Genomic DNA, 25,059 nt, shown 5'->3' on the forward strand with positions numbered 1-25,059 from the left:
AAGCAGCTGGGAGTGACCCCGTTATCTCCTCTCCTCCCGCTGCCTCCTCGCACGGGGCTGGGGAGACGTTCCCGCGGGGCTGGGGAAGGTTGGAGCTTTGATCTGCAGATGCCTGAGGAGCCAGGTCAGCATCTGAGGCAGAAAGGACTGGCAGGGAAGGGCCTGTTGGACCAGGCTGATCCAATTACGCTCCACGATGGAGAATCCTCTTTGGTTTTTGGTCCAGAGCACAGGAGAAGCGAGGGCTTTGCTTTGAAGCCGAGGAGATGAGTTCATGCCTCAGTGCCTGGGAAGCTGGAGAGCCGAGCTTTGCAGCTCATCTGGATCCTCCACAGCACTCCAGAAAACATTTAATAAACCTCTCAGCCTGCTTTTCCAGGGAACTGCTGCTCCTCACGCTCGGCTGCGTGCGCCAAAGGCTTTCCCCTCTCTCCTGACTGTGGGAGCCTGTGGAGCTGCTCCTGACGTGTTCCCTGCACCTCTGTGGGGTCAGGGCTGAGGATATTCCATGATTCCATAGGGCAAGGGATGGCTTCGGACTGCCGGAGGGCAGGGCTGGCTGGGATAGTGGGGAGGGATTGTTCCCTGGGAGGATGGTGGGACGCTGGCACAGATTCCCGGAGAAGCTGTGGCTGCCCCTGGATCCCTGGAAGTGTCTCAGGCCAGGCTTGGATCAGTCTGGGACGGTGGAAGGTGTCTCTGCTCATGGCAGGGTGTGGCACCAGATGAGATTTAAGATCCCTTCCAACCCGGCTCATTCTGGAATTCCGGGGTGTTTTTTCCACCAAACAGTTGTTTTTTTTCATTATTTATTCCTACTTGCTGTTGTTCCGTTTCCCTCTGTCAGGATTTCTCTGCCATGAGGTGCACTTGCTTGGGTTTGCTGATCTCAGAGGGCTTTCCCAACCTAAACCATTCCACGATCCCCTGATCCCTCACCCTCCACACTCCCCTGCTGCTCAGCTCCTTGCCTGGCAGCTGTGCTGTGAGCCCAGCAAGGAATCCCAGGACGGTTTGGGTTTGGAAGGACCTCAAATCCCATCCCATTCCCAGGGCAGGGACACCTTCCCCTACCCCAATCCCTGTGTGAGCACTGGGTTGTTTGAGGACAATGTGGGATTTGTTTCCCTGCAGAAGAGCCTGGAGCTCTCCCTGGGCTGGGCTGGGCTCTCCAAGCCCGGGATTAAATCCTCCCTTGGAGTTTTCTGGAAAGCTGTGGCAATGACGGGGCCGGGAGGAGGGACCCTGGGCATTCACAGCCCCCGAGAAGAGCCTTCGCTCCACTGTATAATGGCCTTCTGTTGGCTTTTAGTGGGGTGCAGTTTAGTAAATTAGGAGTCTTCAGGTACTTAGCACTTTAATGGTTCTCACTAAGAACATAATTAAACCATAGACCCCGTAGGGAGAAAAAAAACCAAAAAAACCCAGTTTATTGTGCGTATTTTTAGACTCTGTTACCAGCCCTCATAAAAGCTGCTCGAGCCCAGGCGGGGAACAGGCCCGAGCTGGCGACCCAGAATTCCTGCAGCAGCACTCACACCTTACAAATCGGCCCCGTGAATTAGGGAATTCACTTTCCTGCTCCCACTTCCAAAGGCGTTTGCAGCAGCGGTTTCTCCCCGGCTGCTGGAGGTTGCGGTGTTTGTGCCGACACGCAAAGCCAGGGTTTGCTAATTGTTGGGTTTTTTTAATTATTGGTCTTTAAAAGCAATACAATACAATTAATTGTGTTGTGTTACAATTTAAATGTGCGATTTAAAAATTGTATTGTTTTCATTTATTTCCGGAGGGGCCCAGAAGTGGGGCTGCTCTGAGCCCAGGGCTCTGCTCCCTCTCCATGTGCATGCACCTTGGGATTGTTTAGTTCCTGTCTCCCTTGGAGCTGCATTTCCCATGTCTGTGTGTCAGGAGATCACAGTTCTGGATGCAGGAGAGCTCCCAACTGCTTCTAGGAGGTTTCCTAGGATGAAGGGATGGAGAGGGAATTTTCATCAGGCACAGGAGGGACGAGACAAAGGGGAATGGCTTCAAACTGAGAAAGAGCAGGTTTATGACGGAAGATGGAATAAAATGGATTAAGGTGGAATGTTTGGATTAAATCCTCCCTGAGAGGGTGGGAGGCCCTGGCACAGGGTGCCCAGAGAAGCTGTGGCTGCCCCTGGATCCCTGGAAATGTCCCAGGCCAGGTTGGATGGGGTTTGGAGCAGCCTGGGATAGAGGAAGGAGGTGGGAATTGAATAATCCTCCAGGCTCCTTCCAACCCAAACCATTCTGGGTTTCCATAACTCCCCTCCCAGCACAGCCACAAAACAAAGTGCAAAGCTCCAAATCCCAGGAACGAGCTGGGTGAGGAGAGCCTGGAAAGCTTTTCCCTCCTCCTGCGCTCTGACACCAACACCTCCAGCAGGGCCGGGATGTTTCTGTGGGAGAGGATTTCCCTGGAACAGCAGGTGTGGGACAAATTCCCTCCCCAGTCCCAGCCCTGGGTGCATTCCCCAGGGAAAAAGGGAAAGCATCCAGGTCACTGGTGGACTCGGGCACAAAAAGACTCCAGGGAGTTCTGCAGCATCCCAGGCTGCTGGTGATCCCCAGGCTGCTCCTGCCTCAACGCCCCATCCCGAGGAAGCAGGGCTCCCTTCCCGGGAAACCTGTGCTGTGCAGCATCTGGAAGGCATTGGGAGGAACACACACACACACAGAGATCTCCTCCCCCAGCAGCTTTTGAAGGATATCTGGGACATGTGAATCACTGGGCTCTGGTTTATCCTCAAATCCCACATGGGTTTGGGAAGGAAAAGATCTTAAAGCTCATCCCATTCCCACCCCTGGCATGGCAGGGACACTTTCCACAATCCCAGGGTGCTCCAAGCCCTGTCCAGCCTGGCCTTGGACACTTCCAGGGATCCAGGGGCAGCCACAGCTTCTCTGGGAATCTGTGCCAGGGTCTCCCCACCCTCACACCCTCCAACCTGGCCTTGAGCTCCCCACTGCAGCGGGATTTGAGGCTGGAATTTTCTCTTCCTGCCCTGAAACAATTTGGGACGGCAATATCTCCACTCCCAGCTCCAACAACAAGCGGGAACAATACCTGTTAATGTGCTCATTCCAGTTGTAAGTGGGCGTGCCATTAGCAATGCTGCCTGCTCCCCGTGGTCCTCGTCCATAAGTGAGAAACATTCCGACCTGTTGGCTCCATGCCTCAGCTGGGGCAGGTTTGGTTGAAAGCACTTTAAAAAAATTATATATAAAAATAAAAGTATAAATATAAATATACATATAAAGATACATAGATTAAAATATATAAATAAAAGTATAAATATATATATGTGTACATATAAATATATAAATTTAAATATAAATTATATGTAAATATACATATATAAATAAATATAAATATATAAAATATCGATATGTAAATATATAGAATTATATATGAATATGTAAAATATAAATACATAGATATAGAATATAAAAATATAAATATAGATATAAATATAGATATAACTATAGATATAAATATAGATATAGATATAGATATAGATATAGATATAGATATAGATATAGATATAGATATAGATATAGATATAGATATAAATTGTGATGATGGTAGTAATAATAATGATGACAAGAAGAAATTCCAATTATAAATAATAACAATTATGGTGATGACATAATAATGATGATGATGATGATGATGATGATGATAATAATAATAATAATAATAAAGAGCCAAGGAACAAGCTGTCTGTTTGGAAGGATAAAAGCATTTCTCAGCAATCTGGGATCAAAACAATCCCTCGGGGAGCCTCGCTGGGAAGGCTGCGAGCAGCCCAACACGGGATTAAGTGGAAGCAGGTCCTGGCAGAGGGGAAGGAGCCTGGGGGACACCTGGGGCTGCCCTGACCCCCCAGCCTGGCCAGAGTGGCCTTGGCAGAGCTCCCTGACCCCGGCCCGGCTCCATCCGGGCAGGAAGGATGCGGTCTGCTGTCCTCGGGGGCCGCAGCAGCCTCCAGCCCAGGCCAGGCTTTATTAATCCCAGCTTTGCTAATAAGGAATTACAATAGTTGTGGGATTTGGCAGCGCGAGCGCGCTTGGCTGCCACGCATCCTGCAGGATTTGCCCCGTTTTTTGTTTGTATTTTGGATTTGGCTACAAATAATTTAAAGATGTGTTGCGTCTCCTTCAATTAACGTTTGTGTTTTCGACCTCTCTCTTTTTGTTGTTGTTGTTGTTGTTGTTGAAGTTTTAAAACAATGCCAGGGAATTCCAGCCTGTCAGATACGCTGAGATAAATTCACATTTATTCCTTTGCTCCAGAATATTTGCAGGATTCCTTAGAGTGGCACTTATTAACATATCAGACTTTGGGCTTGTTCACTTTTGGAAAAATTTGCCCTTTTCTTGTGCTGGATGGAAAAAAAAAAACCTCCCGGTGTCAAAAAATTTCAGGCTGACAAAAGAATAATATTGTCCCAAGGCCAGTATGTAAATACCTTAACCAGTATAACATGTTTAGAGGAATTACGCTTTCCTCTCCCAAATTACCATCTTGGAAAGCAGCTCGACCAGCACATTTATTTGAATTTTAAACATTTTGAAAGCAGATCTCCGAGGTTTTGAAATCTGGTTTCCATTCCTGGCTCTGTTTGACCCAAGGCCTGACCCTGAGCAAACCTTAAGCTCCGTTTCTGGATCCGCTGGTAGGATCCTCACTCAGTTTAACATCCCTCAATGCTGATCCAAGTGTAAGATTTCAGTGTTGAAGCATTGTGGGGTTTAATTTAAGATGGGGTTTGGTGATGGTGACAAAAGGGAAAATTAAAACTTTTGCTTTTTAAGAGGTGAATTTGTTCAAAGATGTATGAAAAAACTTAATGAAGTAATTTTCTTTGCAGAGAAATGAGTTCCCACAGGTGAGGGATTGTTCTCCTGAGGGCAAACTTGGGGAGAGACATAAGGAATAAGGCCAGAGCTTTGTAGCTGCCCTTCAAACCAACTTTTGGAGGGTGTTGGAACCCCGGGCACTGAGAATTCCAGACTCTCTGTGCTGGCAGGCACTGACCCCCTGAGCAAACACTGCATGGACCTGAGGCCGTGGAAAAGGCTCCCAAAACTGAGTGACAGCTCTGGGATTGTGGGTGTGGGGTTTGGATAGAAGTGTGCGATATCACAGGGTGCAAAACTTAGAGTTTAAGGGTTTAGAATATAGTAATATATAGATGAAGCACGATGGAGGATTTAGGGCAGAGGCTGAGTCCTTCTTTTTCACCTTCTTCTCCGTGGGTCTGGATGGTGTTTTGTAATTGGGTAGAAAAATCCACGGTGTGGCCCACGGGTGGTTGGTTATTGGATTAAGAGTAAAAATAATTTAGGTGTCATTTCATAATTGGACAGTTTGTGCTTAAAAGACCTTGCAAAGAGTTAGAGACAGAGACTTTTTTCACTTTGTTAGTTAGAACTCACAGCCTGTGAGACTGTGACATGGGCAAGAACTAATAAACATCTGAGTCTCAACATGAAAACTGCATCTCCCGAGCATTTAATCCTAGCTCTGACAGAAAAAAGAAGATTAAAAAAACCCCACAGGAGGGGATTAACTCCTTTTTTTTTCTCCCTTTGCCATTGCAGACGCAGCCGGTGCCCAACCCCATCTCGTACTTCATGCACCGCTCGCCCTGGTGGTTCCACCGCCTGGAGACCTTGGTCAACCACTTCATCGAGCTGCTGGTGCCCTTCTTCCTGCTGCTGGGCCGCAGCATGAGCATCCTGCACGGCCTCCTGCAGATCCTCTTCCAGGTCAGCTGCTCCTCTTTCCCTCTCCCGGGGGTGCAGGGGATGCGTTTCCCACGCTGTTGTAAATGCGCGTCATAAAGTTGGCTTGTTGCAAATATTAGGATGAATGCTATCTGTATAATCGTACTGTATTATGTTTTATTAATAGAGTTTAGAAAAATGATGAGGGTTTTTTCTGATTGTGACATGATGTAAGTAGTAAAACGATAAAGTTTTTTTTTTCCTTTCTGACGTCTGAGGTGACCAAGCCAAAAAAAGCGCAAAGAAAAGTCGTCGCCTTTGTGGCCCTGAAGGAAGGCTGCTGAATTTGTGGGTTTTGGTTTTTTTTAATCAAAATAAAAACAACCAAAAACCTCAAAAAGAAAATTTATGAAACCCATGTGACTAGACAGAGTAGAGCCATCCACAAAAAAAAAAACAAAAACCTATCAAATAAAATAATTGAAAAAAACCACAACAATCCTTAAATATCGAAGTCTGAAAGAGTGAAAAGTGTGCTGCTGGCTGACTTGATGCCAAGCACCCTCAACCGAAAAACTTTTGCTTTCTATCTCCTAATTATCTATTTTGAATTTCTATTCAGCTTATAATTTTTTTTAAACAAAAGTAAAACTCGTTTTTCACACACGCCCAGCAAATGTTTTACGTACAGGGAAAAAGTTTAAGACTCACCCCTTGTATTTCTTGTAAGGAAAAGAACCCAGAAATTTCTTTGCAGTTCCGACACTAATTGGCTCAAGGCCAAGAGATAAGCACCTCCAAGGAGCAGTCAGTGCAAAGGGTCTGTGGGGAATCCTTGTGATTGCCCCAAAAGTTGATTTTTATAGGCGTCTTTCCACCTCTGAAGGGATTCTTCTGTCCGTATTTATCGTTTGAGGGCTGTTCTTTGTCTCTGAAAAAGGTTGAGCTGCTCTTCACAAGTACCAGATTGACTGTGCCAAGGTTTAAAATGAAAATAATTCCTTGGAAGTTTAATGGATTCACGTTCCAGTTGATTTTTTGGGTGGGTTTTTTTCTCATGGTAACTCAGAGGACAGAAGCTGCTGCAGAAATACTTTCCTGGAGCCCATCTGATTCCTCTCCTCTCTGTCCTGGCAGAGTTCAGGGAGCTCATGAAACCTCTCAGACAGTCCTTGCTGCCCCTGTCTTTGTTCAGCGCCGTGAAATTCATCCTCAGGAGCTGTTAGTGCTTCCTGTGAGTTCATGCGATGATTAAACTGGAGAACGGCTCATAAAGCCCCTCGGTAAACCACAAAAACACTGCTCAGGTTTTAAAGGTCTGACAGAAACCCTCGCGCAGTCCCCGCTCCCTTCTGCTCCCAAACTCCTCCTGCTGGGCCTGGGTGCCCGCTTCTCCCTCTGCACAGCTTTTGGGGACAGCTCTGGGTTGGGGTGGGATGGATTTGGGCAGGTGGAGGGAGAGGTGTGACCCGGGGAGCTCCAGCCGTGGCTGTGACAGGTGTCACCCCCGAGGGTTTCGGGGGCACTGGGAGGATTTTATTCTCTAAAAAAAACTCCACGGGCAAAGCAAAACTCGCCCTCTCTTCTGGTTAAGATGAAGGAGGGCAGGGTTCGATTAGAGATCAGGGAGGAATTAATCCCTGCGAGGGGATTACTTATGACTGGAATGAGCACATTAACAGGTATTGTTCCCACTTCTTGTTGGGAGCTGGGACCGGAGATATCATCACCCCAAATTGCTTAAGGGCAGGAAGAGAGAATTCCAGCCTCAAATCCCGCTGCAGTGGGAAGTTTGGAGGGTGTGAGGGTGGGCAGGCCCTGGGCACAGGGTGCCCCTGCATCCCTGGAAGTGCCCAGGTCCAGCTTGGAGCACCCTGGGATGGTGGAAAGTGTCCCCGGAGAGGTTGGAACAGGAAGATCTTTAATGTCCTCCCCACCCCAATCCATTCCCCGTCCAACGCTCCCCTCTCAGCCCCTTCTCCCCTCGGGGTTGCTCCATCCCTGTCGCTCCCAGCCAGGAACTTCCAGCTCCTTCCTGGCTCCTCCAGGGCCCCTAACGAGCAGCAGGGCCCTGGGGGGGGGGAGGCTGGGGGGACCCCAGCCAGAGCCAGGGGACCTGGAACAGCCCACCCCATAAATGTCCTAATGGCAGCGAGGAACTGCAGGCATCAAGCCCCCTTTAATTGGCCCTTTATTGATAGCTGGCAATTAGTGACTCATTTCGATCACGGGGGGAGTCTGCCAAGGCAAAAAAAAAAAAAAAAAAAGGGTCCCAGTGTAAGAGGCAGCTCTGGTGCCTTTACAGCATTTCAACAAAAACCTGTTTATTTAATATTTACTGCCCTTTTTCTTCATTCAGAACGACTTTTATGGACAGTCCTTGTGCTCTGCAAAGGAAGCAGTAAAGTTTAATGTTGATACACCACTTAATTCTGCTTTTCAAGATTCGAATTGACATTACAGACAAGTTTTATTGGACATTTTATAATTGTTATTGGAGTCATGGTGGCGAGGTTGAGTTGAGTGGATTTTTCCAGATTCCAACTGGCCTGGAGAATATTGCTTTGTCAGGAACCCAAAAAAAAAAAAAAAAAAAAAAGTTGGGCTTTACAGGAGGAAAAGTGGGTTGGTTTTTTGTTTTTTGGGTTTTTTTTCCATGTGTGAACTTATTCTTCTCTCCTGCTTCACGTTTGTAAGGGAAAAAGCTTAGAGAGAGTGGAAGTGTCAGAGAGGAGGTGCTCAGCAGCCCGAGGCTGGATGAGGGATTCCTGTGGGATTCCAGCCTGGAGTTATCCCAAGGGAGCTGGAAGCTCCACCTGGATGTGCACAGGAGGTTCCTGTTGGGGTTTGGTGGGATTTAGGGTGGGTTTGGTGGACACCAAAGGTTGATGGACACCAGCACCTTGATCCCCCTCTGGAGGGGCCACAGGACTCTTTGGGATGAGCCCGTTCCCAGCAGATCCATGGAGGGCTCGGTGTTGCTGCTCCTGGCCAGGAATGGTCCCTCCTGCTGTGCTCTCCTGCCCCTCAGCTTTGGGGTTTTTGGGAGCTCAGCTCAAACCCCACCATCTCCATGGACCTCCTGGGCACTGCTGCCAGTTGTGTCCAGCAGGAATAAATTATCCCTGGAAGTGTTGGGAAAGCTGTGAGTGTGACACCTCAGGACATGGTTTAGTGGCGATCGATGGTTGGATCTGATGGTCCTAAAGAGCTTTTCCAACCTTAACAAGTCTGAGCTTGGCTGGGTTTTGTAGCAGAGGTGGGGTCCGGGCCCTCAGAAATGCACACCTGGATCTGAAACACCCCAACGTCCGGGAGAAATCGAATTAAAAACGGGGCTGTCAGTACCTGGATGGGGCAGAAGATATCTTGGAGGGTCTTGGAGACCCCAGGTGAGGTCTGGACTCTCAGTCTTGGTTCTGGAGAAGCAGCAGGGCAGAGCTTGCCCATACCCCAAGGAGTTTGTGCGGTGTGGGAGGTTGGAAGTGCTGCTGGGGAAGGCAAATCCTTCAGCACAGCGAGGATTTCACTGCTCCCTAGAAACCCTGGAGCTGCCTCCTCAAAACCCTGGATCTGCCTCCACAAGATCCTGGATCTGCCTCCTCAAAGCCCTGGATCTGCCCCCTCAAAATCCAGGATCTGCCTCCTCAAAATCCTGGATCTGCATGTTTTTCACGCTGTCCAACTCCCAGCTCACACCAAATGCATTTCTTGGCTCCTTGGAAGGCAGGCAGTAAAATCACACTGCTTGGCAAACCAGTTCACGAGGGGAAGCGAGAGGGAAGCCAAAAAAAAAAAAAGAAAAAAAGGCAGGAAAAAGCCCCCTTGCCCCTCGGAGCTGGCAGGTTGGAGTGAGGGAGGGAAAAGGCTGGGCTGGATTTGGCAGTGCCAGGTGGGAAAGGAGCTTCAGGGTGGGAAAGGTGAAATCCGTAAGTGAGCGAATGGAATGGAAAGGGCTGGTGCTGTTGGAAAGGCAGGGGCACGGCGGTCATTGCCACTCGCAGCCATGAAGGCACAGCCTGGGGAGTTCGGAGTTTGGGGAGGGTTTTAGGCTTTTAAATCCCTTTGGATCTGGGTGGATTTGTGGAGTCTGACTCCTTCCCGTGGCCCCTGGAATGTCCTCCAGCACGGAACATCCTCGAGGCTGGAGAAATCCTGGATGGGATCAGCCCTCACGTCCCACAGCAGGACAGAATTCCCGGGGGGAGCTGCGGTGCCTGTGGGACCTTTTCCCCGTCTCCAGATCCTGGATGTTGGTGTTGCAGGTTCTGCCCAGCTCCCAGAGAGGCAACCCCGGGATGGTTTCGGCAGGAGACATTCCCAGGGCACAGAGGGGGGACAATGCCAGCAGCACAGAGGTGACAATGCCAGGAGCACAGGGGTGACAACGCCCAGAGCACAGGGGTGACAGTGCCAGCAGCACAGAGGTGACAGTGCCAGGAGCACAGGGGTGACAGTGCCAGGAGCACAGAGGTGACAGTGCCAGGAGCACAGGGGTGATAATGCCAGGAGCACAGAGGTGACAGTGCCAGGAGCACAGGGGTGATAATGTCAGGAGCACAGAGGTGACAGTGCCAGGAGCACAGGGGTGACAATGCCAGCAGCACAGGGGTGACACAGAGGTGACAATGCCAGGAGTGAGGCACAGCTCCAGCCCTGCACAAGGCAGAGGTGAAACCTCCACAGCCCAGACCCCTCCAAAGTTCCGAGCCCTGCAGAGGAGCCCCCGGGGCGGCTCCTGGATCCAGCCAAGGAGCAGCTGGGGACTTTGGGAGCTGGGGAGGGACATGGGGACCTGCTGGGACAGGGACCCCCAGGGGGATGTGCAGAACCTCGGGCTCTGTTCCCCTGCAAAACAAACTGCCAGCACCACCCTTGCCCAGCTGGGCACTGCACCAGGGACACAGTGCAGCCCCTGGGAGCTGGCAATGAGCAGGAGCAAAGTCATTTTCCTCCTTTTTTTTTCCCCTTCTTTTCAGGCAGAAGACAGTTGTTGAACAGATATTTTCTGGCTTTTTTTCCTTTCTTTTTTTTGCTTTTTTTTCTCCTCCTTGCCTTGGCCAAACCCCAACCTCTTAAAAACCGTAGATGGAAAAGGACGTTTCCCTCTGGTTGATTTTGTTCCCATCTCTCCAGGAAGGCAAGGGGAGGCCAAGTGGGGGTTTCCCCCTCCGTTTTTTTTTGTTTTTTTGGGGGAAGGGAGGACCCAGCCTCCCCCCAGCCTTGTCCCAGCGCTGCCTCTGCCACACCACGAGCTGCTGGAGGGATGAGCTGCCCCTGCAGCCACACGCACACAAATTAAACCAGGCTGCCGCAGTGCCACAGCTGCAAGAGATTGTGTTGCTGACTTAGGAGGTAGCAGAGGTCACAGCAGCAGCCTGGAGAGAGAGAGAGAGAGAGAAGGAACAAAAATTAACCAGCCCCCCCCGTCCCCCCCCCCGTCCCCTCCCCTCCCTGCAGAAAGTGTCTGAATCCAGTGTTTGTTTTCACTTGTCAGATGCGAGCTGGGGTTTGTTCTGGTGTAAATCAGGGGTGTCTCCAGCAGGATTAGCGGGGTCACGGCAGTGCCAGGCTCGTGGCAGGAGGATCAGGCCCTTCCTCGGGGCTTTAATTGGGCACCCACAGGATGCGGGCGCTGCTCCAGGAGGGGTTTTTCTGTCTGGGTGCAGAGCGGTGCTGTTCAGGGGTGTGAGGATGAAGCCCGAGTTCGCTGGAGGATGGAGCGGGCAGAAAATTCAGGGATTATTCTGCAGTTCACACAATCCCAGAGTGGTTTGGCTTGGAAAAAAACCTTAAAGTCCATCCAGTGCCACCCCACTTTCCATGGCAGGGACACTTTCCACCATCCCAGGGTGCTCCAAGCCCTGTCCAGTCTGGCCTTGGACACTTCCAGGGATCCAGGGGCAGCCACAGCTCTTCTGGGAACCTGTGCCAGGCCCTCCCCACCCTCCCAGGGATGAATTTCTTCCTGATCTCCAATGTAAATCTCCTCTTTTTTTCAGTTTAAATCCATTTCCCCTTGTTCTGTCGTTTCACATCCCTGTAAAAAGTCCCTTTCCTGCTTTTTCATAAATCCCTGAGGATGCTGAGGAGCACTGGGTGGGTGTCACTGCCTGGGCAGGGGCTCCCCTGCCAGAAGAGAGGAAATTCAGCCTCCCCCGAAGCCCAAACCTTGCTGATCTTGTTGTTGTTTAGAAAGAAACAACAAGCAGAGGATCCCAGGAAAATGAACAGCAGGACAGGGCTGGGGGAACGAGCCCCGTGGAAAAGAGTTTTGCAGTTCAGTTGTTTCAAAATCCGCTTTGGGTTTTTTAAATCCCGTCGGGTGCGAGATGGAAGGTGCAGGGAGAGGGATTGAGAGGTTCTTTGGGAATGCTGGAGCCTGGGCTGGGAGTGTGGGGGTCGATCCCCAGCCCTGTGCACCCACCCTGGTCCTGGGGTGACCGGAGTGTCCCTGTCCCCCACTCCCTCCTGGATCCCCCAGGTCCCCTCCCTGAGCCCTGGCGCTGCTCCAGCTCCACTTTCCCCCACAGCAAAACAAAAGGAATGTGAAATCAAAGCACTCACAGGGCAGATTTTCTGTTACATTTAAGCCCCCTTAAATTAAAGACTGAGCTCTACACACCCCCCCCCCCCAAAACAAGAAACATTCTGAGTTAAGCAGGCAGAACCCAAACTATTTAATCACTCCTGATATTTGATTTCACATGCAGCTCGATAGGATCTGCTGTGCCAGACACGGGAATTGCAGCACATACCGCCCCCAAACCAGTAAATAACACTGCTCCCATAATGGGGTCTGGGATTAGTTAGCAACAAGTTAAGTCCTTGCATTCTGCAGTAGTCAGAGGGGCTGAGAAACACTCACTGGGAGCCATAGGAGTGCATTTAATTAGCTCCTGATCCAGGGCGCTGGGGTTTGGTTTTTTTTTTTCCTCTTCTCTTTTTTTTTTTTTTTTTTCTGAAATCATTAAATAAAGTGTCACCCCAAGCCAGTGCTGTAAACTCTATTTTGATTGTGGCTGCAATAAGCCCTTTGGGCGTCATTCAGATTGTACTGAGCAGTTTCTGGAGAGCGCTGGCTTCTCTCAAAATAAACCCGAGCCCGGCTTTGACAAGCTCTAATGAAAAACAAATTGTTATATTACTTAGAAAAATAATTTGAAGGAAGTCTGAATTAGTTGTAAAGGTGGAAAAGGTTCAGCTACTTGAAAATAGAAATTTGGAAGGTATTTATTTTAACCATTAAGCCAGTGGCCTTGAAATACAGCCTTGTTTGTTCCAGAACGCTCCTAACGAGAGCCATGAATCACGCTGTTAATCAGTATGGGAACTTGATTAATTGGAGAGGGGACCGGCAGTGACTGCAGCAGGAGCTGGGCTCCTTCACATCCCTCATCCTGCTGGCACAACGGGGGCTTTGCAGGCATTCCCGGTTTGGAAAACCGGGAATCAAACTGGTTCTTCTGTGGGAATTTCCTGGATTCCGCTCGGGAAGGGGTTGGTTTTCCACGGAGCAGGGCTTGGGGTGTCTCTGGTTCACCTTCACTGCTGCTCCTGGCTCTGCTGTTCAACCTGAGAGGGGAGATTTGGCTCCCAGCCCTGGAATCAGGAGGTCCCCGGGGTGGGAAGCGCTGCCCTGGCTGGAAAACCGCGGCGGGAATTGGGTTGGTTTTCACTCCTGGCCGGGGCTCTTGGCTTCGGGGTGGTTTTAGGGCAGCAGGGAGGGGAGGCAGGGATGAGTTCCAGCGGAGTTTCTGGGAGCTGTCACCTGTGCCAGCCTGGCCTGGTGCTGGTGGCACGGTTTGGTGTCACCTCTGTGCCACAGAGCCCCAGGGACCGGCTGGGCTGTAACCCCGGTTGGTGCCTGAGATGGTTTGGTTCCCTGAAATTCCTTTCCCAGGGAATTTTCTGTGAACAGGAGAAGTGTTTTTGCAACTGCAAACTGTTGACATTTCTTTCCCTAGGAGGGGCTTCTTCTTGATGTCCCTCTGCTCTGAGCAATGTGAGTGAAGAGGTTTCGTCTTCGTGTCACCAATCAAACTGGTCTGTGTAGAGTAGTATAAAAAGGGAGACACATCCCAAGAACAGAGGAGTCATTTTCAGCCTTCTGAAGTCAGAGTCTTTGTGTCGTTGTGGTGTACAACAGCGTCAGTGGGCCACGGTGTCCTTGGGGATGTTGCTGAGCACCGACCCCAAGATCGCCAGCTGGGTCCTTAAATGGCAAGATTTGCTGAAATGAGGTGGAAACTCACCCAGTCCCGGAGTGCTGGCCGTGTTACAGCTTTCCAGGGGCTCTCAGGTGCCTCTTTCTGTGCTGCTCCTCCCTGTCCGCTCTTCCCGCTCCAGGAGCAGCTTCCAGAGCTCGTGGGATAATAATTCCTTGGAAGTCTGCCCCTCCCTGGGCTCTGGGGCAGTTCCAGGTGCTTGGGTTTTTCCTCCCCGTTTGGATTTTTTCACCCGGTTTTCAAAATTCCAGGACCTTTTGCGTCCTTTGCAGCAGAATTTCCAGGTGGTTGGGCTGGGTGGGGAGGTTGGGCGCCGAGGATGCTGTCGGTGAAACCATCCCGAGTCGGAGCTTCCAACATCTGCAATTCCCAGATGGGATCCAGGATTGAGCTCCAGGCTGGGAGATAAAGGATGTGCTGCACGTGTGAGTGCGGGGCATAAAACATTTCAGGCTGATGAGAGCCAGAGCAGCTGCAAAAAAAAAAAACCCAAAAAAACCCAGAGATGTTCCTGGTGTCCATGACATGATCTTCACCATGTTCTGGCACCGTAATTCCGGGGATAATTATTTATTTACGTTCAGATGTGGCAGCTAAAGCTGAGTGAAACCATCACAGCCCAAGCCAAAGCGCTCGCCCACTGAAACGTGTCAAATGTCTTTAAATATCTGTGAATTTCTCCAGTTTCAGTGCAAGGGTTTGGAGAGATGGTGAGGGTCTGCCGAGTTTAATCCCGATTTTCTGTCCCTTAGTCCTCACCTGAGCTGGTCCCTTTGCACCTTCCCAGCTCTTGGCTGCCACCGAGCCTTTGCTGCTCGGCAGGGTGACACTGGTGGGATTCAGGATTTGGGATTTGGGATCTCTCCTCCCACCAGCAAGATGACAGGACCTTTAAATAATGTTTTCTATTCCATTAAAAAAAAAAATAAAAAAAAAAAAAAGGAGATGAAATCAGAACAGCCTAACTGGAAACAGATGGCAGATGAGAAGCTTCTTTTAAAGAGGATTTTTAATACATTTATTACGAAGAAAATAATTTCTTGGTGTCGGAGATGGACGTGTGAAGACAGAACGTGCCCGTTCCGGGAGGGGAAGGGGATGGTGCCTCTGGGGTGGTGTTCTTGGAGCGAGGGGAGGGTTTTGCTGCTGGTGAAGTGACTTTCCTGGCTGAAAGGAGGCTTCTTCCCATCCCTGCTCCTTCCCCTTCCCACTGGTGTCGCTGGCTGTCAGAGCAGGTTCGATTTTGCTCTTGCTGTGGGTTCCTGGCATGGTTTTCCTGGGATGGTTTGGGTTGGAAGGGACCTTAAAGCCCAGCCAGTTCCAACCCCAACACCTTCCACTGTCCCAGGGTGCTCCCAACCCCGTCCAACCTGGCCTTGGACACTTCCAGGGATGGAGCAGCCACAGCTTCCCTGGGAATCCTGCGCCTTGTGTCCCCCCAGAGGGTCAGCTTAGGGGTTTTTTTAAAAAATAATTTGCATATTCCAATCAGTTCTGTCCCATCAAGTTAAAATGAGTATAATATATTACATTATAATAATTATAATGTATTTTTCACCGTATAAATAATACATTTATATGGTGTAAAACCACAAAAGCTTTTCTGTGTAAAACCGTCCACAGACAAGAGGCGTCACTTTCCCCAGTCCCCCTCACCCAGTGATTGCACAGCTTTAATTAAAGCCACTTCAACAAGCCCCACATCATTTCAGAGGGAGGCATCCTGGTGTCTGAGCTGCTCAGGGACGGAGGCGAAGACGGGTTTTCTCTTTTCCTGCTTGGACGAGAACCACTCCTCCTCTTGCTCTGGGTTTAACGTTGCTGCGAAGCTGCTGCTGCCTCCGGAGAGGTTTTTATTTTGCTTTGGAAGCTTTGGGATGAGGCTGCAGCCCTGGGATGCTTTAGCCCACACGCAGTTTACACAGCTGCACCATCCCCTTCCCCAGGGCTCCAGCAGGGTCGTTATCTCCGTGGTGATGCAACAGCCAGAAATTGCAGGAAACCTGTGTCACTCTTTCATCTTCCTATAAAAACCGGGATTTTTTTTTTTTTTTTTTTTTTTGGAGCTGTGACTCAGGGATGAGTGCAGGATCCTCCTGGAGCAGCTGGGGTTGGTTTGGGGCTGTGCTGGGACGGGCTCCTTTCCTCCTGTGCTGTGCTCAGTGGGGCTCCTTCCCTGGAGAATTGTTGGCAAACCCCAATCCCACTTTCCCTTTTGGTTGGGAACAACATTCCCAACAGGTTGTGGCCTCCCTGGAAGTGTCCAAGGCTAGGTTTGGAGCAGCCTGGGATGATGGAAGGTGTCCCTGCCCACGGTAAGGGGTTGGAAATGAGCTTTGAGGTTCCTTCCAACCCAAACCATCCCACGGTTTTGATAAATCCATGGAAAAGATCCCATGATTTCTGCTGGCATTGGTGCAGAGGGCTCTGAGTTTTTGTTGCTGCTCTCAACCCTGAGCTGAGCCCCAAAAACTCCTCAATCCAGGCAGGTGTTTGCAGCACGAGGTCTCACCTCTCCTGCTTTTCTTTCCTCTTGGATTTGGATTCCGTCGCTGCCAGGAGCACGGTGCTGGTGTGTCCACGTTCCTGAGTAACTTTTCCCACACCTGAAACTCCCTCTGGGCCCGGGTTAAGCTCTGCAGGAACCACGTGGGCTTGGTCTGGGCTTGGTGTCCACACGTGGAGCTGCTCAGGGAGGGAAGTGGCACTTGAAATTTACACCCTGCTCCACTTAGGAAAACTTGGAAGCTGGGAGAAATCCCAGATCAGGCCAGTTTTGGAAAGGCTGGAGGAAGTCTGAGGGAGAAAAACGCACAAAAAGAGCAGGGAATGTTTTTGTCCCAAATTTCGGCCAGTGATGGTTGGGGTGGCTCGTGGATGGATTCCCTGCACTTTGTGAGCAAACAAGCAGAAAGAGTTAGATGGAATCCTGGGATGGTTTGGGTCGGAAAGGACCTTAAAGCTCATCTTGGGCAGGGACACCTCCCACTAAACCAGGTTCTACATCACCCTGAGAGAAGCTGCCAGCTCCTCTGAGATGAGAAAATCCAGGAGCAGCAGAAAGCTCAGGATGCCTCAGTCAACAGAAGCTTCAAAATTTCCTCTGGAAAAAACAAATCGGATTGCATGGGTTGTTTGGATGGGGTTGGGAATGGCAGGAGTGGGAAGGAGACAGGGATTGCTTTTGTGGCATCATTAATATCATTTATTCCCTGGCCAGCCCTTGAAAAGCAGTTGTAATCCTCACACAAATCCCTCTGGAGCAACGAGGGCGAATCTGCCAGTTGTGCTCATCCAACACGGATCATCCCTGCAGCCAGAGAGCTCAGAGGGAGCAGAGCCAAGGTGAAAGGGTCAGGGGGACACGCTGAAAACCCAGTGCATCCAAATCAGCGTCTCTGAGATCCCAGGAGACACTGCAGGGCCAACACTGCAGGGACAGAGGGGTCCTGAAGATGGAGAGAGATCATTTTCCTGGGGTTATTTGGGAAAAAAATGACCACAGAGCTTCAAAATGTTCCAAATTCTCCTTCTCCAGCCAGGCAGGAAGGGATCAGCTGCTTGGGCAGTCTCAGGTGCTGGTGGCCATCAGTGAGAGGGGTCCTTAGTGCTGCAGGATCCCTGCTGGAGGGTTTTCCTCTGGCCCTTGGAGCCAGGGAAAGGGAGATGTTCTCATGGAAATCTGTTCCTCGAGCGTCTTGGCAGCCAGAGCTGAAAGGATGGGAGTCTTTTGCCCCCCAAGTCCACGTTTATGGCCAGTGTGAAACCCCACCTGTGCTCCCCACATGCAGCCTCGGCAGGGCTGCAGTAAATTAAGGCACCACGGGGAATTTGGAAGGAACACATCCTCTTCCTTCTCGGAGTCAGGTTACAGCGACCCCGCAACATCTGGACACAGTGTCCCAGGGCTCCCCGAGGTTCTGCTGCATTAAAGGTTCATCTGCCTTTGTTCAGATCCCGGCCTCTTCCCTTCCTCCTTGCCTCCTCTGGGTTCAGGGGTTGCTCTCAGTGTTCCTGGTTCCCCCAGGTAAAACACTCCATGGAATTCCAGCGGTGTCTTTCCATGGGCAGATCCATAACTCCATGGCCATTTGTTGTGGGAGGAGTCTGAAATAAAACACACTCCTGTTTTTCCTAAAGCCTAAATTCCCTCTGAGCTGCTGGTTCCCAGCATCCTGAAAGACCAAATTTAGGGGGGGAAAAAAAGTATTCTTTAATATTCCCTAGATTTTAGCGACGCGTTTGGTGATGTGATACTGCTTTGCTTTGGAGCTCCTCTGCCTGACCTCCAGGTTGTCCTGACAGGGTTTAATTGAAATGAGGGTGCGAAGGTGGGTCCTGCTGCCTCCAGCCACTGGGGTTTTTTTGGGAATCCGGATGCCAAAGCCACGGGGTGGCTGCGGTGGCCAGATTCGTGGTGGTCCATGCCGAGAAGACGAGGTTGAACTCCAACATCTCCTGGAAGTGACCCCGTCCTCCCCTTGGGGAGCAGCACATCCCCATCCCACCCCAACCCTCGCTCTGGTGTGCAGAGCTCGACGCCCAGAAGGAAAATGCAGCTCCAGCTTTTGGCTTTTTGTGCCTCCCGGGCCCAGACCTCAGGGCTTTTAAAGACTTTCATATGTGCTTGACTCGATGTGCTCCGAGAATTCCCGTTGAAGTGAACTAAGTGGATAAGACTTTGCAGGATTAAAGCCAAATGAGTCCTCACCCACCATGCTGGGAAGTCTTGTTGAAGTGGGTCATTGGAGGGAAAAGGAGGAGGGGGCAGTTCCCAACTTGCCCCTTTCATTTTATGCCTTTATTTATTTAAAGGTTTGGGGGTTTTTTGGTTTTTTTTTTTTTCTTAGGCAGCTTGGGGGGGAGAAAAGAAAATAAAAAGCCCCAGGCTGTGGTGTAACCACTGCAGGCAGATGTTGTCATGACTACTAAACAAGAAACCTGATTTATAAAATGAGGAAAAACAGATGAACACGAAATAAAAGAGAAAAAAAAAAAAAGAGAAAGAGAAAGAGAGAGGCGATCTTAAAATATTAACTCTGATGTGGAGAAAAATATAAACAGACAGGGTTAGGAAATTCCATAAGGAATATGACTTGTTTAATATTAATCATAAAGGGAAAGATTAGGAGAGCTCCAGAGGGTGCCAAATGAAATGCTCCACACGCAGCCGCTGCCGTGATAAGAGTCCTTGTGGTGGCTTCCCTGGGCTGCTCTGCTGGAGATGTCCCCGCTGGTGGTTGTCCCAGGGATGTTCTTGTGGTTCTGCTGCTTCTCCTGGTGCTTCTCCTCCCCTGCAGTAGTTTCTGAGTGCGAACCTCCAGCGTGTGACAGCCGAAGTAACCCGTGCTCTTATTGGAAATGTGGGCAAGCTGGGAAAAGCCGTTGTGCTTGGGGACGTGGAGGGATTTCTGTGGCTGTGACGCGTCTCAGACCAGGGGTTAATGGTGTCCCACAGCTGAGGTGGCTCTGCTCCCATCTCTGTGGGTGCTGTGTCACCCTGCTGCTCTTCTTGTCCCTCTCCTGCCGTCCTGAGTGGGCAAAGCCCGTGGTGATCCTGCCAGGTGTCGCAATTCCTTCATCAACACTCCCAGGACATCCCTTGTCCCGGACAAGGCTGAAACCAGGAGCCCTGAGGGTCTTCAGGACCAGGAGACGCCTTCGGGCTCTCCCTGGATCCACGCCAGTCCCCTTTGTCTCTCGGGCTGTCACCACCCGTGTTCCCTGGTGATGATGCCTTGGGAAGGCTGAGCTGGAACGGAGACTGGACAGAGCTGGAGAATAAAGCAGAGATTTATTGAAAGGCCTTTAGGATCCACCTTGGGCAGGACAGGGCCTGGCCAGGGCTGCACCCAAGGTGGACCCAAAATGGTCACAAAATAGACAAATGGTCACAAGGTCTCACACTTTTAGAAGTTTTGGTCCATTTGCACGTTGGGGTTTAATTGTCCAATTCCAGCTCCAGGCTGTGAGGTCCCACCCTCCTTGTCCCTCCCTCCAGCCCACCCTCGTTTGTGCTTTTGGGCTGAAAGTTGTCCTTGGTGTGCAGCAGGACAAGGATTTGTTTTGTGTCCCTGCTGTGTGCAGAGCTGAGTGACACTGACTGTGAGCTCAGAGCTGCACCCCTGGGCACCACAGAACCTGAAATACGTGAAAATAAAACTTCAGGCATCAGTGACAGTCCCTGGTGTGTCCCCCCAGCCCCAGCACGGTGACAGCCGCCACAAGACGCCAGAAAGGAGCAGCTCTGACCACAGCTGGGAGGGCCGGGGAAAACCTCTGTGGGATCCCAGCTGGAAAATCCTGGGCAGAGCTGTAATTTGCCGCTTCGTTTCACTCCCCTCCGTGCTGTCTGGGCCGCTCACGGCCCCGGCACGCCGGCATTTCCAGGCCCAAATGGGAGATGAATGCCTTGTGGCACGGCCCGTGCTCCAGCAGGGAATTCTGGAGCTCTGGGATTGCTGCTCTGGCTTTTGGCACTGCCTCGTGAACGGTTTGGTTTGCAGAAACCTTCAGTGCTCCTTCTCGCTGTCAGGAGAAGTTAAGCTCCAAAGCCAGACAGTGACAACAAGTCCATGGCCTGAAGGTCCAGGATGGAGATGTTCACCTAACAGGAGCCTCCAGGGCTGCTGAGCAAATTCCTCTTGCAGAATCCATCCAGGACACCTGGGAAGATCCACTCTCACCTCTCCAGGTGCCTCTGTCCTGCTCCTGGCCCATATCCTGACCTGGCACTGGCCGTGCACACACTGTTAAAGCTCTGAGCACCGTGGGGATGGTGCAGGAAAACTGGAACAGACAAGATTTCTGCGTCCTTTCCCATCTCCCTGCATCTTTTCCCATCTCCTTTCTTCTTTCCCCAGCTCCCTGCATTCTTCCCCATCTCCCTGCATCCTTCCCCATCTCCCTGCATCTTTCCCTGGCTCCCTGCATTTTTCCAAACTCCCTGCATTTTCCCCCCCAGTTCTTTGCATAGTTTCCCACCCCCCCTGCATCTTTTCCCAGCTCAGCAGCCTGGGAGCATTCAGATCCCTGCTCCTTCCTTCTGATCAATCCCTTTCCAGCGCTCCTCCAGCCGCACCAGGCGGTGCCTGGCCCCTCCTGTCGCCCTGGTGTCACTCCCGGCCTGTGTCCCAGTGTCACCCTGGCACCTGGCTCACAGGAGCTCCTTATCCACGCTGCTGGATGAAGCTGTCGGGATCACGGGATGAGGCAGTGGTGGGTTTTTGCTCTTCCCCCTCTGTTGACAAACCCAGTTTGTGGGTGAACGATGAGTAACCTTCGAGAGGCGGCCCGGGGCTGGCGTGGATGCCCTTGGGCTTTGTGGGATGAATGACTGCGGAGGGGCAGGAACTTCCGCACGGACGGGCAGCTGCACTTCATCCTCTGCCGCAGATTTCCTCGGAGCTGGAAAACCTCAAGCCCCGGGGCAGTGATTTCCAGCGGGAGCGCCTCTTCCCTGATAACAGCACAGCTGCCCCTGGGTGTTTGGCGGGGCAGCGTTCCCCTTCTGGCGACAGCTCAGCCTTGGAATATCCAGCCTGGAATATTTTCATCCCTCTTCCAGGGTTCCTCTCATATGTAAGCCATCAGCGCGGCGGCGTGAGCAGGGATCTCGCAGCTGTGACCTTGCAAGTGGGTGGCATTTTCTGCTTCCTGCCCCGCATCCTCCGGGATCGGCGGCTCATGTGATCCCGCCTGCCACGGGCCAAACCCGGGCTGGGAAAAGCAGGGAGGAGGCCACCAGGAAATACCCACTGCACTCGTCTCCTCCTGAAATCCTGATTTGCCATTTGTGCGGGCAGCAGGCTCAGGGATGAAGGGTTCCGAGCTGATTAAATGCCATCCCTCTGGAGCACCTTGTGCTCCTCTGCAAAGCTAAAAGCAGGATTTGGGCTCCTCTTGGCTCCTGTTCTATCTAGTGCTCCACCAATCCCTGTATTGGAGGTTTCTTTCAGATCCCTACAAGTTAATAAATCCATACAAATAAAATAAAAGCCATATAAATAAAATAAAATAAAATAAAATAAAATAAAATAAAATAAAATAAAATAAAATAAAATAAAATCCATTAAAATATAAAATAAAATCCAATAAAATGAAACAAAATAAAATACCCCCCCCCCAGCAAGGCTGGAGCAACGAAATTCCCTGCCTCCATCCCAGCATCATTTTGTCCCTCACTGAACCAACTGCTCAGGGAAGGAAAAAGCTGAAAAAACGGTGGTTTTTTAAATTATCATTTCATCATTTACACCTCGCTCCCATTGTAATTGGAGTTATGAGTAAGGCTGAAAAGAAACTGCTGCAGATGGCAGCATAAAAATGTGATTTTTCTTTTTTTTACACATTTTGTGTTTTCTTAAGCATCTCTGGTTTTGCCCAGGGTACATTTCATTTGCTGTTTATTTAGTCCCCACCTCTGACAGCTCAGGGATTGCTCAGCTGCCATCTGGGATGGAAGGAAAATGGGAAAACGCCTGTTTTTCCCCTGATTTTTCTTCTTTTGACCTCAGAAAATTTAACAAGGGCTCGATGTCCAGTGGGTGGGCATTTTGTAATTTAAATGTGTCAGCCAGCTGGGTGGTTACAAACAGGAGTTGGGCTTAGAATGCCAGAATCCTGGAATGGCTTGGGGCTGGAAGGGACCTCAGTGGCCATTCCCAGCTCCTGCCATGGGCAGGGACATCTTCCCTATCCCAGGCTGCTCCAAGCCCCATCCAGCCTGGCCTTGGGCACTTCCAGGGATGGAGCAGCCACAGCTTCTCTGGGAAACCTGTGGCAGATCCTCACCACCATCCTCGTGAGTCTTTCCCAACTCAGGATATTCCTTGATTCCATATTTATCACAGTTTGAAGCCATTTCCCAGGAGAGTTGAGGGAGGGATCTGGGACAGAGCACGGTGGCTGCTCTGCCCTTCCTTCACATTTCTCCTCTTTTTTAGCATTTCCATAAATTTTTTACATCCAGTCCTTCACTTTTTTTTTTTTTTTTTTTTTTTTTTAATCCTCCAGGCTTTTGCAGCCCGGCTTTATTAAAATCAAATGCTGCCCAGCCCCAAACACAGCACCGCTCTGGGTTTTCCTGGTGTGTTTTCAGCCACAACTGTTTCCCATTTCTCCCGGGCTCTCAGGAGCCCACGGGCTCAGCTCCCCCCAAAATGTGCTCTTGGTTTGCTGGAAAAATCCAGGTCATCCCAAGAGTTGGAAACTCACCCAGCCTTGGCTTCCAGTGCCACCGAGTAGCCAACCCGAGTTAAATATTTCGCTGCAGATGTTGCTGAGAGCCTGAAGTTACCCAAAATGAGGGATTTAACGAGGCAAGGAAAGGAGCTGCGGAAAGATCCAAGGCGGGGGAAGCCACCAGTGTGTTTCCAGGCCGGTGTCAGGCTGATCAGACGTGACACCCTGGACTCTCTCCTTGTGCTCTCCCCGTGCCTGCGGATGTGGTCACGTCCTTTCCTTTTAGCTTGAAAAGGCAGAGCTGGGTTTGAAGCCGTGTTGGGCTAGAATTTGGGGAGCAGAGTCCCGATCCAGCTGTGGCAGATGTCTCCACGACTGGTGAGCCCAAAACCTTGGATCTGAATTGTTTTGGAAGGGGTTTGTGACACGGATCCCGTTTCCCTGTGCCAGGGCTGGCTGAGATTGGCCACACTCAGCATTCCCATCAATATTTATTCCCAAGAACATTGTTTTCCCCATAACTCTGTCTTTAATACCAATTTCATCCAAATTTTACCCAAACCTGGACTAGAGAAGATGTTTGCTATCAGAACAGATTTTTTTTTTTTCTGATGCATTCCCCAAAAAAATGGGTTTGCCCTGACTTTGGGAATTGTTAAATACCTCTAAATATTGCAGGGAAAAAAAGTGATTTTCAAAGAAGCCTGCAGTGCCTGGATGGGGAAAGGGAATGGAAGCATTTTTTGCCAGAAGTGTTTTAGCATTCCTTCAATCAAGGAGCATAAACAGTTCCATGTGACTTTGGCTGATCCAGGATTCGAGAGCAGGATTTAATTCACATCATTTCTCGCAGAGGGAATTTTGAACCCACACATCTCCTGATGAAAAATGTCCTAATTAGCAGGGAGGAGGATATTCTGGAAAAGGCTTTTGCTTTCTACTCTTGATGCTGCTCCACTTTATTATTGATCACTCAGTAATCACCCAGCGTTAATTACAGGGGAGTTCTGTGTAATTGAGTTATTGATTGGTGCCTATTGACAGCCCATTCCAGGCTGTAATTAAACCTCAAACCAGGGCTGGAAAACGCTTTTCCTGAATCCCTCTTCTCCTGTGTGTTGGTATTAGGGGGGATAATCCTGGCTCGCGGCACAAATGGCAAATGAAATTGGCGTTTGTGGCTTCACCGAGTCCAGAGTTGGTCCTGCTGAAGCTGGTGGGAAAGGCCCCACGGAGGTTCCATCCTCCAAAACCTGCATGCCTGGAACCTTTTGGGAAGGCCCGAGGTGCTGGGAATGCCTGGGGTGGAATTTCCTCATCCTGGCTGCTGTTTGGAACAAAAACATTTCACCCCTTGAGTAAGTGACCGTCCGCTTTTTGGTTTGGGATTGCGCCAAAACTTTTTGGTGGTTGGAAATCGGGGAGGAATTCCTTTATGGAAAGGGCTGTCCAGAGTGGAATCCCCATGCCTGGAGGGATTTCAGAGCCATGTGGATGTGGTGCTTAGGGACACCTGGGGTCATTGGTGGCCTTGGCTGTGGTGGGGGAACGGTCGGACTCGATGATCCAAGAATCAGTGATTCCATGATTCCGACCTCAATAATTCCACGATTCCAAAGAACACCCACCCCGGGGGGGTCACAGGGACAATCCCCCAGCCCCTCTTGGCATCCATGTGGTTTCCCACAGGGTCGGCCTCTGCCATGGATGTGCCCTGGCTGTTCCCGGGCACTGCATCCCACAGCTCCAGCAGGATTTTCCTGCATCCCCTTCCAGAGGCACGTCCAGCCAACGGCACAGCCCCCACCCCGTGTAACTGCTTTGACAGTTTTATAACCCTAAATTTGCACCTTCTGGAAAACTGTGACAGTTAATGATTCATTGCCACGCTGGA

General features: G+C 50.5%; 1 protein-coding gene across 1 annotated transcript in view; it reads left to right on the forward strand.

The window, feature by feature from the left end:
- The window catches only part of LOC136297711 (lipase maturation factor 1-like), a 99,196-nt gene that overhangs the window by 44,802 nt on the left and 29,335 nt on the right, over window positions 1–25,059 (forward strand). Inside the window, exon 3 of the mRNA XM_066197850.1 lies at window positions 5,629–5,796. Within this exon, the coding sequence (XP_066053947.1) occupies window positions 5,629–5,796 (168 nt within the window). The remainder of the gene's footprint in view (window positions 1–5,628; window positions 5,797–25,059) is intronic.

This window comes from Chamaea fasciata, unplaced genomic scaffold (genome assembly GCF_029207755.1).
Source record: "Chamaea fasciata isolate MVZ Bird 193981 ecotype frontalis unplaced genomic scaffold, bChaFas1.0.hap1 SCAF_16, whole genome shotgun sequence".
Taxonomy (NCBI): domain Eukaryota; kingdom Metazoa; phylum Chordata; class Aves; order Passeriformes; family Sylviidae; genus Chamaea; species Chamaea fasciata.